This window comes from Patella vulgata, chromosome 5 (genome assembly GCF_932274485.2).
Source record: "Patella vulgata chromosome 5, xgPatVulg1.2, whole genome shotgun sequence".
In the NCBI taxonomy this organism is placed as follows: Eukaryota; Metazoa; Mollusca; class Gastropoda; family Patellidae; genus Patella; species Patella vulgata.
Genome location: NC_065883.2, coordinates 79,438,078 through 79,456,703, shown reverse-complemented (window position 1 = coordinate 79,456,703; position 18,626 = coordinate 79,438,078). Strand labels below are relative to the sequence as shown.

The 18,626-nt window shown below is 40.9% G+C and overlaps 1 protein-coding gene across 5 annotated transcripts; it reads right to left on the bottom strand.

Annotated features, from left to right (window-relative positions):
* Positions 1 to 7,954: 7,954 nt before the first annotated feature.
* LOC126822692 (2-hydroxy-1,4-benzoquinone reductase) lies at positions 7,955 to 18,212 on the bottom strand. Of its 5 annotated transcripts, none has more exons than XM_050551732.1 (5): positions 18,151 to 18,212; positions 13,436 to 13,614; positions 11,800 to 11,931; positions 9,836 to 9,940; positions 7,955 to 8,267 (listed from the first exon to the last, which is right to left on the bottom strand). In XM_050551732.1, exons 2-5 carry the CDS (start codon positions 13,560 to 13,562, stop codon positions 8,038 to 8,040), a joined length of 594 nt encoding a protein of 197 aa, XP_050407689.1. In that variant the 5' UTR covers positions 13,563 to 13,614; positions 18,151 to 18,212; the 3' UTR covers positions 7,955 to 8,037. The 5 variants fall into 5 exon arrangements, with proteins under 5 accessions (XP_050407689.1, XP_050407687.1, XP_050407686.1 ...); XM_050551730.2 differs by lacking the exon at positions 18,151 to 18,212 and adding an exon at positions 17,927 to 18,083; XM_050551729.2 differs by lacking the exon at positions 18,151 to 18,212 and adding an exon at positions 17,587 to 17,761.
* Between the last annotated feature and the right edge of the window lie 414 nt (positions 18,213 to 18,626).

Genomic DNA, 18,626 nt, shown 5'->3' with positions numbered 1-18,626 from the left:
TTATGATGTTATAAGTATGATGTTATAATTATGATAATGTTATGATGTTATAATTATGATGTTATAATTATGATGTTATAAGTATAATAATGTTATAATTTTGATGTTATAATTATGTTATATGCTGATAATGTTATGATTATGATATAATTATGATGTTATAATAATGATGCTATAGGTATGATAATGTTATAATTATGATGTTATAATTATGTTATATGCTGATAATGTTATGATTATGATATAATTATGATGTTATAGTAATGATGCTATAGGTATGATAATGTTATAATTATGATGTTATAATTATGTTATATGCTGATAATGTTATGATTTTGATGTTATAACAATGATGTTATGCTTATGATATTATGTTATAATTATGATTATATAAATTCCTGTAATTTGATTGGCTGTAGCATGAGACTAGAACAGGTTCGATTGAGCGGATGAGATGAAATTCGCTTAGTGATTGGACAGATGGAGTCTCTGGCCGGTCTGTCCATCAGACAGTCTCACGATACAAATTTCATAGTCTAAACCCTTATTTTTTATGCTTAAAACAAATTAAATATAGTTAAACTTATAGGTCTTCTGTTTATAAAACACTTAAAAGTATATTGAAATAATTGGATACAAATATCTGGCTAATATGGGGTAAATAAAATAACTTACAATATTGACAGACTGGCAAACTTTTAAAATGAAAGCCCTCATTGTAACCCTATAGGCTGGTTTGTTAGTTGGTTGTAACCCTATAGGCTGGTTAATCAGTCGGTTCTAACCCTATAGCCTGGTTGATCAGTTGGTTGTAACCCTATAGACTTGTTGATCAATCGGTTGTAACCCTATAGGCTGGTTGATCAGTCGGTTGTAACCTTATAGACTGGTTGATCAATCGGTTGTAACCCTATAGGCTGGTTGATCAGTCGGTTGTAACCCTATAGACTGGTTGATCAGTCGGTTGTTACCCTATAGACTGGTTGATCAATCGGTTGTAACCCAATAGGCTGGTTGATCAGTCCGTTGTAACCCTATAGACTGGTTGGTCATTTGTGGGATTTTGTATTTGTGTGATTCTAATTTTAAAACGACTAAGATTTAAAGATCATTCCATCGGAATACATGGAATTTTTCTGAATTGGCAAAGATGGAAATTTGTATTTTTATTCGCATTTGGCTAGTAATGCTGTTCATGTACAGTGAGTAGTTTTAGCAGGGAGGTGTATATACTTCCAGGTTAAAGGTCATATCATAATATTCATATCACAACAAGTACAAAGCACGTTTGAAAAATATCTTAAAGATACCAGTAGATTATTTTTATAAAATCATCCTATGTATTTAGGGTTGTCATGGTGACTCAGTGTGTTAGTTACCATCCATTTCCATGGATTTAGGGTTGTCATGGTGAATCAGTGTGTTAGTTACCATCCGTTTCCATGGATTTAAGGTTGTCATGGTGAATCAGTGTGTTAGTTGTCATCCGTTTCCATGGATTTAGGGTTGTCATGGTGACTCAGTCTGTTAGTTACCATCCGTTTCCATGGATTTAGGGTTGTCATGGTGACTCAGTCTGTTAGTTGCCATCCGTTTCCATGGATTTAGGGTTGTCATGGTGACTCAGTGTGTTAGTTACCATCCGTTTCCATGGATTTAGGGTTGTTATGTTTTAATCACTGGCTCACTAACCAGAAGGTACTGGATTCTGTCCCAGACAAAAGATCTCCATTAGCAACCAGCATCTTCATTAGCCCGGTTGGTGAAGGACATTATTAAACATTAAAACCCATTTCATTTCTAATTCATAAATATCCTATTTTAAGAGTCATAAACGCAGGTAGATAGGTATTGTCATCAGTTTTCACATAAAGATAATACCAGATTTTTGTGGCACTTGTCTGTCATAGTTTGTGAAATATTATATCTGATTAAAACACAGATCCTATTTCGTTTCTTTTTTTATAGTTCAAAATTTCCTCGTTTTAATTGTCTTCACTACAGCCAGGATCTGGAAGAGTTGTTATATATCCCGATCTCTTGTTGATGAGGGATTAGCCAATGCAATGGTCTATTGCATCGAGTTCTTGGCGTGCTGTGCACAGAACTGTGGGAATCTCAATAGAAACATCAACGCTGATTGGTTTATCAAAAGTCTGATGTCATAGGGTCAAAAGCTGCTCGTATGACCTCTGATGCGACCTCCCACTACAACTGGTCGGATCTTCATGTAGTAGAGGCCATGAAAGTTATATAGATGTGTATTTTAATCAAATTAAAATAGAATTCAACATGTGTGTACCTGTCGATAACCATGATGATATGGTATGATTTAACTCCATCAGTAACAATAAGGCATTAATTTTTTGTTCTATGTATTTATATATCTATATCCTCGCTATATGAAAATCAAATCAGTTTAGATATGCAATAAGCACGGGTAATATGTTTATAAATTTTAGTCAACTTTATAAATATCTGATTTGTTCTACGACCTCCCACCTAAATTATACAAAGAAAAATAACTAATTCTTATCGTGAATGTAACTAACATATTCGTCTCTTTTAAGTTCTGTTGTAATTTTTAACTGCATTATGATTACTTCACAGTTGATGACCCCTTGAACAGTATCCTTAGGTCCGGTCACTGCAACCTTACCCACCAGAGTTGAGTTTAGATTTTTGTTTTTCTGGTATCCATGCTGTAATATGTATTGTTATGTTTTGTAGTTTTAAAATATTATTGCACATAAAATAATATGGAGATGTTATAGTCTATTTATAAAAACACGTTGAATCTTTCTAATGTCAGAAGTGCTTTATTAGATTAGAGCTCATTTATATTATAAACCTTGTTCAATAAGTGATTGTTCTCATATTCATAGTTTATTTATAACAATATTCATAGTTTATTTATAATAACATGTTGACTTTTTCTATATGTCAATAGTGCTTTTATATTAGTTTCTAGCTCACTTGTATCAAAAAGCCTGTTCCATCTAGAAACTGTTATAGCTTTGTTGGATCAGAAACAGGCCCTGAGTTGACATGCCATAAAGCCCCATTTCATTGAATTGGCTACGCTGTTGAACAGTCTTGAGCCATGCTTTATGTTGATGAACGTTCGTGACTGCACTTGTGACCAGAAGAATTGCCCAACCCAGCATTTACGTTTTTCAGAGGGTTTTAGAATTTTTCAGAGGGATTGAGAGGACACCTGTCCTGCAATATTTTTGCACCTTTTGCCAAATGATATTAAATGTTTTAGTGTTTATCTAGTATTTATTTATTAATTTATTTATTTATTAGATATTTCAGATTATTATTATTATATGTATATTTATGCAAGTTATTTTTATCTCCGACTTATTGTGATTGATATCATCGTCAATTTGTCAAACAATTGTTTTACATTGGTCAGTTGGAACTCCGATGTTCGTCTTGGATAGGTTGGTTGGTGCGTTGGTTGGGAATGAAATAGATAGAGTTCTAGTCAGGAACAGTGTCTGGCAGTTCGGATGGGACGAAAAACTGTATGCATTGGTCGGAAATGATATAGATAGAGTTTTCGCCAGGAACAGTGTCTGGTCGTTTGGATGGGATGAAAAATTGAGGTCCTGTGTGCGTTGGTGTGCACTTAAGGGACCCTTGACAGATGGAAATCGATGAAGACTGGACGAAATCACAGCTGTGAGGTTGACTCAATGATATACAATAAGATTTGAAAGCACATGACATTAGGCTATCTGTCACCCATGCTACGTTATTTAAGGGGGTGGGGGTTGAATGGTTAGCGTGTGCGTTGCATCATAAGGTCTGTGATTGAGTCAAGTGTCAGAGTTCTGATTCCCAGCTTGTACCGTACAAGGAGTAGGGTCGGTCGCCTGTCCAACGTCGTGGGTTTTCTCAGAATCCTTCGGTTTCCTCCCACTGCTAAAGACACCGAGGCACAAGCGAATTGTTGAAATAAAATTGAACTATGTGTTAGTCCCGAACTGACTAGGTTTGTGTCAAGTACATCTCAACGCCGCAGCGGCACTATGGCCAACTCTTATATCTTTTACGTGCATGCCAATTATTACACGGGACCTCGGTTTTTCGTACCATCCGAAGGACTGTGCAGTTGTCCTTTGTTTCAGTAATCAACTGTTTGATTAATTGATATAATGTTACAAGTCCATGTGATTGTAGTTTGTTATGTTATAAACCATGTTTGTTTGTTTACATGTTTATACCTGGAATATTTTACCGTATAAAATTTAACCTTTTTTTGTAGAAATTGGTGCTAGTCATTATTAATAAATCCTTTAGATTTCACTCTTACTACACCTGTGTTTTTATACCTATCACTCTTACTGCACCTGTGGTTTTACATCTATAATTCAGGTGGGATTCGAAAAAAGAGCAGGCCATAGCGCCACTGTTCGCCAAAATTCCTTCATAAAATACTGGAAGACCTCTCGGAGGATAAATCCTTTAGATTTCACTCTTACTACACCTGTGTTTTTACATCTATCACTCTTACTACACCTGTGTTTTACACCTATCACTCTTACTATACACCTGTGGTTTTATATATATAATTATATTTTTATAATAACTAACTTGACCATTTAGATGGAGAGAGGGGGATCACGTGGCTAAGTGGGTAAGACGCTGGCTCGCTATCCTGGAGGTCGGGTGTTCGATCCCTGCATTGGCCGAGAAAGTTCATCCATATTTTCCGGTGTGTTTCCCCCTTTTCAGTGATGCAGAACGGAGGGCCTGACAAGGACAGCTGTCTAGTCCTTTGGATGAGATGAAATGTGTATACATTGGAATGCACGTAAAAGATCCTTTGACAGTTGGAATTCGCTATAAGAGTAGGCGATAGTGCAGCTACCCGGGCAAAATTTCCCTCATTGCACACTGTATGGTGTATGCCCGTCTTCATTAGCCCAGTTTGGAGCAGAACGTAAAAGATCCCTTGACAGTTGGAATTCAATATAAGAATAGGCCGTAGTGCCGCTGCCCGGGCAAAATTTCCCTCGTAGCACACTGTATGGCGTATGCCCGTCTTCATTAGCCCAGCATAGGAGCAGAACAGTAGGACGTTAAACCCCATTTCATATCATTTTATTGAGATAGAGAGGGCGAGCGTTTCTTGCAACTAGAATATTCCTAGCTTGAATTGGGGGGTTGGATGGCCGAATGGTTAGTGTGTGCGCGCTGCAGCATAAGGTCAGTAATTGAGTCAACTGGCTGGGTTTCGATTCCTCGGTTGTACGTGACAAGGAGTAGGGTCGCCTGTCCAACCTCGTGGGTTTTCTCCGGGTCCTCCGGTTTCCTCCCACTGCTAAAGACCCCTACGCTTAAGCGAATTACTGAGATAAAATTAAACCATGTGTTAGTCCCGAAATGACCTAGTTTGTGTCGACCTAGTTTGTGTTGAGTGGACGTTAAGCCCTATTTCTGTCTTTCTCTCCTGGTTTGAATCGTGCGGTGGGTGAGAAGACTTTTGGAATAGCACCTGTAGGAGCTGACATGTCCAGTTAGGCTTAGATGTTCGGATGACACAAAAACGAGGTTCACACGTTGGGGTGCAGAAGTACGGGGGGGGGGGGGACCGGGAGAAGGGCACCCGAAGTAAACCCACAAGGTTGAGAAGGCGTCCCTATCTGCAAGCCACATAAGCTCACACCATGGAAACTACGACTGACCGCAAGTCAGAGGTGAATGACCAGCTACTGGCTAACACGCCCAACTGATCCTTGATTGACAGGTCAGGGAAATATTTTGTGGAATTAAGAACCCAATCTCTGTTGAATGATCGTTATGGTAAACACTATCTTGAAGCAAGAGTACAACTTTATCGAACTTTATAGAGATTCAGCTTTATTCAATTAATAGATATACAAACTAAATAATAGATACACATAAACAAACATTCTCCACACGACAACTCTGTTTGGGAGATTGATATACAAACCATTCAGATACATTTAACTATGACAACATGATTATTGCTATGATATGTGGTGCAGACCCCCCCCCCCCCCTCGTGAAAATATTTGTCGGCTTTTAAAACAATAGTTATACATTGTCCGTCACTTTTTACAGCACCCCCTGAGAATACTCCCAGCCCGCCTTTGTTGCTCTGAGCTAGTTACGGCCCAGATGTGGTGTGTCACCAATAACGAAGTGAAAAGAAAAGGGGTTTACCTCCTACTGTTCTACCCTAACTGGGGGGTTGGATGGCCGAATGGTTTGCACGTGCGTGCTGTATCATAAAGCCTGTCTTTGAGTCAACTGTCGTGGTTTCGAATCTCCAGTTGTACGTGACAAGGAGTAGGGTCGCCTGTCCAACCTCGTGGGTTTTCTCCGGGCTCCGGTTTCCTCCCACTGCTACAGACCCCTACACGCAAGCGAAGTATTGAAATAAAATTAAACCATATGTTAGTCCCGAAATGAACCTAGTTTGTGTCGAGTGGACGTTAAACCCCATCTCTCTCTCTATCCTAACTGGGATAATGAGGAACGACCCTCTCTTATATCGAATTATGGCAAGGGTTCTTTTACCTAAATCGAGACCTCGGTTTTTCGTCTTATCTGAACGACTACACCAAAAAATATTTCTTGAAACACACGGAATCAACTAATTTTGATTATTAATGTTTTCTATTAAATAAAGTTGACATGTCAAAGGCTAGAGAATACATGATATTACTTTTGGTGTAGCACTTTGGCCCTTGAGACAATTTTGGGTCTTTATAAAATTGTCTCTTCATTTTTGTCTATAAAGTCAAATCAGACGTACTAAATGAACGTGGATATGGTTATTCGTAAAAAACAGTGATATTTTGGTCAAATTATAATCATTGTCAAAATAGTCATCAAATTCTGGCTGTTTATTGACCTATGGTTGTTAGACCAAATAAGGTAATATCTATCTCTGTTAGTGGTGGGAAATAAACAAGTTTATTACGTATTTTCAATGGAAAAATACCAAGGATCTGCCGAAATGAGATACGTATAAATTGAAGGGTTGAAGTGAGTTCTAACTAGACTCTCACCAGATCATCCCAAGAAGCCAATATATATTTGAGAACGAGGAACCTGCAAAGTTATTTCCAGTTTACCAATAAAGCTGTGAAACTATTATTACTGTAGTATTATTTACGATCACAAGGAAACACAACAATTAAAGAAGTCCGTAGTACTACATTGGTCGCTGAGAAATAATCATTGGCGTGCTACAAAATATACAACACGACAGAAAGGCGGTGATTCACTCTGATGGCTAAATCATCCCAATAAAATGAAATGGGGTTTAACGTTCTACTGTTCTGCTCCGGCTGGGCTAATGGAGACGGGCATACGCCATATATACAGTGTGCTGTAAGGGAAATCTTTCCCGGACAGCGGCACTGCGACCTATTGAATTCCAACTGTCAGTGGTTCGTTTACATGCACGCCAATGTATACACTAGACAATGGTTTTTCGTCCCACCCTAGATCACCACCGTTGCGTAACTCAAAAGTAGTAATGAATTGAATTAAAGCGGAAGCCACGGCGCTTCAGTGAGTAAGGTGATGACCGAGTTCTTTGGGATTTTCCTGAGTGGTTTCGTCTTGTCAGTTGTCACTGTCAGTGGTGCAGAGGTGGAGTGTCTGGCAACCATTAAGGAATAAAGCGCGGGATTTAATCCCGGTATTGGTCTAGAATGTTCTCCGGGTTTTCCCATGTCAGTGACGGAAAACGGAGGGCCTGGCAAGCAAAAACACTGAGGTCCCATGTACACATTGACAGATGGAATTCGGTTGCTGCCCGGGCAAAAATCCCCACATAGCACACTGTATGATGAATGTCCGTCTTCATTAAGTAGGACGTTAAACCCAATTTCATTCAATTCATTAATCTACCCCACCCCCATCCCCACCCCACCACCATCAACACCCCACCCCACCCCACGCAACCAGATCCAAATTAAAATGAGAAACTTTGTGACATGTATTATAAATAAACACAATGTGATTTATCATGGCGGAGGAGGAAGATTAGGGTAGACCAGCGGTATTACGATGGTTTCTCATAGCATGTGCATGCCAGTCTAACTGTGTAATCAATTTCTTGGCCCCAGATTCCATGTGGCTATTCTGTGGGATTCCGTTTTCATCGAAAGCTTTCTGAGCTTCTGGTATTCCAAATATATTTGATACACTGAGGCAACCAAGTTCGCCTAGAAAAGCTCGTAATTGCATAGCAACCCTCATTCCACCATAGATACCTGTAAGAAAAATACATTGTTTACATGTAGATACTTCTTTTTAGGGAGGTTTACCATGGAAGTTAACGATGTGGATAGGAGAAGGTTATAACCAAATCATATAACTTCATATTTTGTTGGCCCATGAATCTAACAGCGATTTGTTGTACTCCGACTTCAGGGGTTGGATGGCCGATTGGTTAACGCGTGTGCGTTGTATCATAAGGTCTGTCATTGTGTTACCTAGTGTGGTTTCGATTCCCCGGTTGTACGTGACAAGGAGTAGGGGCGCTTGTCCAGCCTCGTGTGTTTTCTCCGGGTCCCCCGGATTCCTCCCACTACTAAAGACTCCTACGCGCAAGCGAATTATAGAAATAAAATTGAACCATATGTTTGTCCTGAAATGACCTAATCTGTGTCGAGTGGACATTAAACCCCATTTCTCTCTCTTCTACACGAGTACACAATTCTTACTCCTTCTCGCTCCAACACACATACTTTGTGCACGCATGTTTTTATCTCTCCGATACCTTATTCCATAGAAGCTATGATGATATAAAGGTATAACTACACCTTTATTATAACAATACCAACAATGGTGATTATTATCGGCAGGGTGGAAGTTGTACCTTGGCCTTTTCCCATCATATATTTACCAGAAGCATTGTAGACATTTCACAAGGATAATTTGCATATAATTATGACGTAGAATATGTAACATAAATGTTGCGCTATATGAAGAATATGTCACCGAGAGGCTAGACATATACCTGTGACGTAGAAATGAAATGAAATGCAACGATTGGGCTAATGAAGACGGGCACACACCATACTTAGATAACAAACCTCATCTCTCAACCCTCCGTGTTTAGAGATAAAAGAGATGGTCCTATATAGTTCCACGTAGCAAAGCCGAACACGAATCGCATCCCGATTCAGTAAGCAAAACTGAAAATATTTTTCATCAAAACGACGATTGATTATTGTTATTTATAATATTTCTGCCACACCCAACTGCAATTAAACATATATAATCCTACCTGAAGCGGGTATAAATCGTCGTTTTAAAATCGAGGCGTTAAGCCGTTACTAAGAACGCCATTTTTAAACGGTAGATGTATGACGGTGTATGTCGGATAAAAACAACGCTTCATTAATTTAAACGTGAATATTTAGCCTCTGTAAGTTTAATTGGTCATAATAGTATAAAATTTTCTTATTTTTATAATGTGACGTGCATTAATAAAGAAATTGAGTTTGCACTTGGAACTAAAGGCATCCAATCTTAGCTAAAAGCACACCAGTATGCCATGAGGGATATTTTGCTCTGACAGCGGCGCTACGACCTAATCTTATTTGGAATTCCAACTGCCTTGGGGTTTTTTTACGTGCACGCCAATGTGTACACGGGACCTCGGTATTTCCTCCCATCCGAACAACTGTACATTTTCTCTTGCCAGTCCCTGGGTTTTGCAATCACTGACAAGGGAGAACGACGCGGGACCATCCGATGAACGTTTTGCCCAAACGGAGACCAAACACGGGTCAGATGCCCGTTATATATATTATGAGGTATAATTTGAACCCACCTGCAGAATAACAGACTATACCACTCGGTTTATAACTATAGGCGCTGGCACCAAAATAATCCATCATATTGGATAGGGCGGGAGGTATACTATGGTTGTATTCAGCTGAAATTATTTATCAAATAAAAAGATCTTAAATAATATAAAACAATGTGCTACAGACTTACATTAGCCCGGGCCAACATCGTCTGCCATACTGAACACGGCTATACAAGGGGCAATGTACTCTGTTGTTTATATATTCTGCTGCAAAAATTATCTAAAATGAATATAGCGAGACTATCAAAAACCTATAAAGAATCTACTGATGGGTACGAGACTATCTCTAACCTATAGCGAACTGATGGGTACGAGGTTACTATACTATTCAAAAAAAGTAGGGGATATTTGATTTTTAAGTGTTATTAAAGTCACCTAATGAAACTGACGAAGAAACAAATGACAAAATGAAATGAAGTTCACATTCATCGATTTATTCCAAATGATCGTTAGACTAAGTAAGGCACAGACTGACCATTATAAGGGTAAAATGATACCCGGGGTCAAACAGCAAAGTTACCACAGCATCACAACCAAGTCAGTAACGGGTAAATTCTCCTCTGTTTGCCAAACAAGCATTGATCCGACGTGGCATACTCCTAATGTCATTTTGGTCCAGATTGTCCCATTCCTGTTGCAACGCAGCAGCAAGTTCTTGGACATTGGCAGGACGTTGTTGACGTTGACGTAACCTCTGTCCAAGCATGTCCCAGACATGCTCGATGGGGGAGAGGTCGGGACTCAGTGCTGGCCAAGGTAATGTGGTGATGTTCTGTTGTTGGAGGTAACCTGTAACGATCCTGGCCCTGTGACATCTTGCGTTGTCATCCTGGAAGATGAAACGGCGGCCATGACGTCGTGCGAACGGCACAACATGGACTGCCAAGATGTTTTCCCAGTAGTACTGGCCTGTAACACGCCCTGCAACAACATGTAAAGCCGTTCTTCCAGCAACAGTGATGCCTCCCCACACCATAACAGAACCACCCCCAAATCGATCATGTCTGATGACGTTAACGTCTTGGAAGCGCTCGTTTCGACGACGCCACACCCTCCTACGTCTGTCCAAAAAATCAACAGTGAACCTTGACTCATCTGAAAACATCACATTGCTCCAGCGTCGATTATCCCAGTGTTGACGATCCCTACACCAACGACGTCTTGCCTGAATGTGATGATCTCTCAAACAAGGGATCACGCGAGGACGTCGGGCGCGAAGGTGACCCCTATGCAGTCGATTCCGAATCGTCTGGCCACTCACTCTCACACCAGTGTCTGTTTGAAGACGAGCGCTGATCTGATTTGCTGTGATGACACGATTTCTCAAGGCCAAGGTACGGATAAATCGATCCTGGGCTTGAGTTGTCGCCCTTGGTCGACCTGAGCGTGGTCTGTCCTGTACAGATTGTGTATCACGGTATCTGGACCATAGCCTGCTTATGACAGACTGAGAAACATTCATCGTCCGCGCCACAACCTCCTGTGTTGTGCCGATCTGTAGCATGCCAAGGGCACGTAACCTTTCATTTTGGGTAAGCCGACGCATATCAAAATTTGTTTTCTGGTCACTAAAACAATTAAACTGATGTTTCCACCCTGGAATTCAATGCCACAATGACTGTAACATTCAAAGTCAGAGTCGTGCAAATCTTGGGTTGGACCCCCATGATGATCCCAAGCATCACCTGCATTCCATGCGGTAGCTATTGGTGCGTTTGGGCGTCACATGTAACTGGAAATGTTTCTTCTGTTAGGTTCTATAGTGACTTTTTTCGTAGTCATTTGCATATTTTAGTATTATGCCCCCAAAATCAAATATCCCCTACTTTTTTTGAATAGTATATTAACCGACAGCGAATCTACTGGTGGATACGAGATTACCCCCAACCTATAGCGAATCTACTGATGGGTACGGGATTACCAACCTGAAACGATGACGAAAGCATCGGCATCTTTGACTTGTTTTTCCGCCGTCAACATCCATTCAGGTAAAACACTTCGATCTTTGTAGTAAAATAGAGGATTTTCTATCAACGGAAATTTCATCTCCTTTGGATCTGAAAAATGAAACATGTATCAGATCCGGTTCCAAAGATGTGTGATTTGGATTTGTCGCTAAAATATCAAATTTCTCACGGTTTAGACGCTAATATGTATTCAGATTGATTGTTTAACATTAAATTTAAAAACAAAATTAGAATATCAACGCAAGATAATCTACCGACTTTGATTCAATGGGATTTAAAACAGGCCGGCCGGTCAGTAATGTTTGTCTACAACAAAATGGCGACGGGCTTATTACATAGGTGGGGGGTGGGGTGGATTGCCGAATGGTTAGAACGCGCGCGCTGTATCATGAGGCCCTTCATTGAGTCAACTGGCGTGGTTTCGAATCCCCGGTTGTACGTGACAAGGAGTAAGGTCGCCTGTCCAACCTCGTGGGTTTTCTCCGGGTCCTCCGGTTTCCTACCACTGCTAAAGACCCCTACGCGCAAGCAAATTATTGAAATAAAATTAAAACCATATGTTAGTCCAGAAATGACCTAATTTGTGTCGAGTGGACGTTAAACCCCATCTCTCTCTCTCTCTCTCTCTCTCTCTCTCTCTATTACATAGGTTGATGAAATTTTAATTCATCATATCTTTGTAAATACTGAACAGAATTGAACCGTTGTTGGGCTGATTTTTCTTTTAAATATTCGTCTTTCATAATATTGTAGTATGAAAGCAGAAGCCACGGTGGCTTAGTGAGTAAGACTTTGACAAGCTATCCCGTGTTCGATTTCAGTGTTGGCCGAGATCGTTCATCGGGATAATCTGGCGTGGTTTCCCCTTGTCAGTGGTGTAGGACGGAGGGCCTGACAAGGGATAACGTATAGTCGTTCGGATGGGACAAAAAGCCGAGGCCCCCTATACACATTGACAGGTGGGATTCGAAATAAGAGCACGCCATAGCGCCACTGTTTGCCAAACCTCCTTCATAAAATACTGGAAGGCCTCTCGGACGTTGTACTCCATATCAGTTTGAGAATAATACGGACTCGAGTTGTCAATTAAGGCGTTTCATCAGTTTAAAGGACGGTATCATGGTGTCCAACGAGTCTTCACCGTCAGACAGTATATCCTGAAACCATTGGATATTTTAATACGTTTGTCTACACCGAACAAACTGTTACATCGTGGTTACCAAATAACATAACTTATACCCCCGTCAGACCGGGGTAGCGTTCTTACTGTGCTGGTACGGCGACGGAAAATGATCTCAGAGCGCGTCAAGAGCGCCATAAGCCAAATATCGTACTGCAGTCTCCATGGACGCCAATGATCGTCGAGTCACGGCGTTTGTTTTGAGCATGTTCAAAACAAACGCCAAGATTCTGCGATCTGGCCTGCAAAGCTGTGATAACTCGACCTTTTTGAAGTTTGTAATTTTTTGGGAAATTTTCTCGCGTTGTGTTCACGCTTGCCAGCGACCGTGTGCATTTTCTGGTCGCCGTACGGTCGCAGCAGCGCAGTAAGGACACCATCCCAGAGGCATTACATAACGTTGTCTGAACTTACCAAATAGTACTACATCATGGTTGGTTTGTTCGAGTTGTTTCTTCATAAATCTAGCAACCCGTAACCCTAACCTTCCTTCACGGACTGAACCCAGGAACATAACAATTTTTAACGGACCAGTCGCCATGGTGAATTGTCTCTTTATGCTTTCTTACCGTGGTTGCTGATTTCTCCGGTTGCTGAAATAAATAGAACTGTATCTTAGCTTATACCAATTAGAATTCTTATTTCGTGGTAACATCTACAAAAACTGAAATGAAATGAAATGTGATTGAATTTCCCACTTTTCTGCTCCGACTGGGATAATGAAGATGGGGCATACGCCATATAAACAGTGTGCTATGCGGGAAACTTTGTTCCAACAGCGGCGCTACAGCCTACTCTTATTTCGAATTCCAACTGTCAAGGGTTCTTTAACGTGCACGACAATGTGTACACGGGAGGTCGGTTTGGCGTCCCATCCGAACGACTAGACACTGTCCTTGCCTCTTTCCATTTCTTAAGAATCTCCGGAATTTAAAGTATATTATCATAGAGACATTGTGTCTCTATATGTAAGGCATTGACCCACTAATCAGGACATCATGGGGTCGATAATAACGCATTGCCAGCAGTTTAAGACTGAGTCTCTAGTCCTTCAGATGGTATGGAAAGATGAGGTCCCATGTACGAGTTGGTGTGTCCGTAAAGACCCTACTAGGTTTCCATACTATCACGAAATCGTGGTTTTAATCGTGGAGTAATCGTGGTGATCCTATCAGGTCTTATCATATACTCCCGTCAGACTGGGGTGGCGTCCTTACTGCCACGCTATGGCGACGGAAAATGGTAGCAGAGCGCGTCAAGATCGCCATAAGCGCGGTAAACGTTGGTGGAAACGCCAGATATCGTGCTGTGGTCTCCATGGTCGTGAATGATCACCTTGTCACCGCGCTTGTTTTAAGCATGTTCAAAACAAACGTCAAGGCTGTGCGATCAAACCTTGCAAGTTGTAATGCCCCAGTCAGACCGGGGTGGCGTCCTTACTGCCCTGCAGCGACCGTACGGCGACCGGAAAATGCACAAGGTCGCCGGCAAACGTGAACACAACGTACGAAAATGTCCCAAAATATTACAAACTTGAAAAAAAAATTTGCGTTTTCACATCTTTCCAGGGCAGATCGCAGAACCTTGGCGTTTGTTTTAAACATGTTCAAAACAAACACCGTGACTCGGCGATCATTTGCGATCATCGAGACCACAGCGCGATATCTGGCGTTTCCACCACGCTTTTACCACGCTTATGGCGATCTTGACACGCTCTGGGGCCATTTTCCGTCGCCGTAGCAGCGCAGTAAAGGCGCCAACCCGGTCTGATGGGGTACAGAACGAGACTTTTATCAAGTTTGTAAATTTTTTGGGACAATTTCTCGTGTTTACGTTTGCCGGCGACCTTGTGCATTTTCTAGTCGCTGTACGGTCGCAGCAGCGCAGAAAGGACGCCACCGGGTCTGACGGGGGAATTAGTCTTAGCAATCGTGTGGATCGTACCGAAACGTATCTGAACGTATCTGCGCATATCAGATCGTGGACTGAGTAGGAACAATTCTATCGCAACGCATCGCACGACAGTGGTAACCAAGCATAAACTATTGGCATTGTGCGAAGACTGGGCGGGATTGCCACTGCCCGGGCACAAACCCCCTCCCCAACACACTGCATGGAGTATGTCCGTCTTCATTAGCCCAGTTATAGCAGAAAACTGTTAAATCCCATTTCGGCCGAGAAAGTTCATCCTGATTTTCCGACGTGGTTCCCCTTGTCAGTGGTGCGGAAAGGAGGCCCTGGCAAGGACAGCTGTCTAGTCCTTCGGATGAGACGAAAAACCGAAGTTCCGTGTATACATTAGAATGCACGTAAAAGATCATTTGGAGGTTGGAATTCGATATAAGAGTAGGCGATAGTGCCGCTGCCCGGGCAAAATTTTCCTCATAGCACACTGTATGGCGTATGCCCGTCTTCGTTAGCCCAGTATAGGAGCAGAACAGTAGGACGTTAAACTCCATTTTATTTCATTACATTTTAAATCCCATTTCATGTTATTGTTCACGTATAGTTAGTTTCATATTACCCTGGCTTCCCATTCGCAATACTACAGCCGTCGATCGTAAAGGCTAAAATCCACTCTTCACCAAAATCTGTCCAAATCCACCGTTATCGATAATCCAGTAACTACACTAGTACACTAAGATAATTACCGTCCTAAATTTAACATAGGCAGTTAACAATGCATTTAACAGTAAACTGGTACCATTCGCAATCCTACAGTCATTGACTGTGAAAGTTAAAATTCACCCTGGATATTATCAATAGTCTAATAAACTATACCAAGAATACAACCGTCCTAGATTTTAACACCGGCAGTTAGCAGTGCATGTAACTGTAAACTATACAGTTTAAGTGTTGTCATCAGGCCAAGTAAAACTTTAATCAACTACTGCGCATGTAACGGTTAACAACCATTGATTTTTCGAGTGTTGATATTAGGCCAACTTGTCTGCCATATCACTTCGGTGGAAGCGGACGTTAAATAAAGCTATTTCACACACAAATTAGGCCAACTAATAAAACAATTGTTAATCGTACTCTGTTTTCAATGGTCATGTACGTCGGTTTTTAATCTTTTAATAAATGAATATAACTACATTGTTTTAGGTTTAATGTTATATTACTGTCTGTATATCCCAATGGTTAATAAGAAAACATTCATCAAGGCAGGAAGGGGGCGGGGGAGGGGAGGGGGCAAGGGACATTGTCTAGTCGTTGGGATGGGACGAATAACCGAGGTCCCGGGTACACGTTGCCGTGGACGTAAAACACACCCTATTACTGGCAACTGTGACAACAGAGGGTATCCGCAACACGGACTGTGACAACAGAGGGTATCCGCAACAGGGACTGTGACAACAAGGGCTATCCGCAACACGTATTGCAAAATTACGCCGCGGTTTGACAGGTAGCGAATTATTTTAAATTCCCAGGAGATTGTGACTTTTAACCTCTTAAACCTCATTTGGCGGTGGGACGATTTACCCAATACCACCGAATACCACTCCAATATCACCACATACTACCCAATACTACAACATAATGGTGCCAAATGAGCATATTACTTGATTTGTTTCAAAAATAGTGAGATATATCGTGGGAAATGTACTTCAAATGGGATTACCGATGTCATGGCCGTTCCATTTGCCTCCCAATATCACCCAAATCAAGTATATAATAACCCAATACTACCAAATACATATCAAATACTACTTAATACATATCAAATACTACCTAATACTTATCAAAGGGTGTGCCGAGCGCGTTAAGTTAAACACTATTCCATACATTGTTAAAGCAGTAGCTAGGCAACGTTAACCAAATTTGTTTTTTACGCGGCCTTATATTTATAAACCATTGATTGTTGATACTGATTGTGAAGTCGTGTTCCGGTCAGTGATTCAACATTTAAATTACAACTTCGTAGCGCGGAACACTGTGCGGGCAGATTGTCCCTTACAGCACACTGTATGGCGTATGCCCGTCTTCATTAGCCTAGTCGGAGCAGAACAGTAGGATGTTAAACCCCATTTCATTTGGTTTTCTGTTCGCTTATAATGCACTATATATTACATGCGTACAATGCTCAATGGGATTGATGAGTACATTATTACTACAATATTTCATCGATGAACATTAACCGAGAACATAGGCCTACATTGGCCTGATAATATACACGTAAAATGAAATGAAATGGTGTTTAACATCCTACTGTTCTGCTCCGACTGGGCTAATGAAGTCAGGCATACCCCATGCAGTGTGCTATGAGGGAAATTTTGCCCGGACAGCGGCACTATCGCCAACTCTTATATCGAATTCCAACTGCCAAGGGATCTTTTACGTGCATTCCAATGTATACACGGGACCTTCGTCTCATCCGAGGGACTAGACAGCTGTCATTGTCAGGCCCTCCGTTCTGCACCAAAGACAGGGGAAACCACGTCGGAAAATCGGGAAGAAAAATAGCACGTTAAACCCCATTTCATTCATTCATTCATTCGATTTGTCTTAATTACTACAGATTCCCCTTTACGTCTCCGGTGATATAAAATATACTAACTTACATTAATATCGTTTCTACTACAGTTCACCAACAAGGAAAGTCATTCACCTTGTAACCAGTAGAGGAAGTCGACTTACTCGGAAGCAGTCGTAACCACGATTTATAGTTATCAAATTTTCTCGTAACCAGTTCACCCTCAATCAAATCGAGATTTACTTAAACCAGCGAGTTACAAACAGCGTAGTGACCTCCGAGTTATATTTAGATTTTATGCATGCTTATATAAAAAAAAAATAAAACCTCTTAAGCGAATCGGGCTTCATGCATTGATTATAAGGCGATTTCTCAAAGTTATTACAGCGTACCGCAGTAACGATAGTCCGGACTCATAAAATACATACCTCGATCAGCCAACAGACACCGTAGTACGCTGTTAGTCTATATAACTCGCGGTCTAACAAGTCGCCTTTAGGGTTCCACAGTGTACTGATAGCTGAATATGTAAAGCTATTAGTGCGTACACTATTTGTATAGAGTTCGTGCACTGTATATATAGTAGAGGTGTTATTATAGAAACTATACGAGGTATATTACATATCAGTGAAAACATGTTTGATTAACTTACCTATTATAACGGCAATGGTTCACTGATCAACAACAGCTCGTGTGGATACATACATACTTATCTCCCCTTATTCAAACATTCACATGACTCATCAAAATTAAAAGGCCAATCTGATATACGATGATGTTCCATTGGCCACGTTCGTAATGAGGGTTAACTAATATTCGCATACTCAACTTACGCTGTTTGTCCAAAACTAGCTCCGCTTGAGAACAGGCATTAAAGGTGCTATCCCGATTTGAACAGAGTCCCAAAAATAAAAGTCTGAGTAGGTATGAAATTTAAGCGCCAAAATATAGAGGAATATGGTATATTTACCTTGTCTCAAAAATTTAGTTCAAAATATTGGGTCGTTTGGACGTGAACGTCAAAACTGCTTATCCGGACACGCAACCCTTTTAAGATTTCGGGTCAAGTTTTTCGTTGGGTGACCTGATAAACGAATCCCGTTCCTTTAGAGGTCTATAATTGAATGA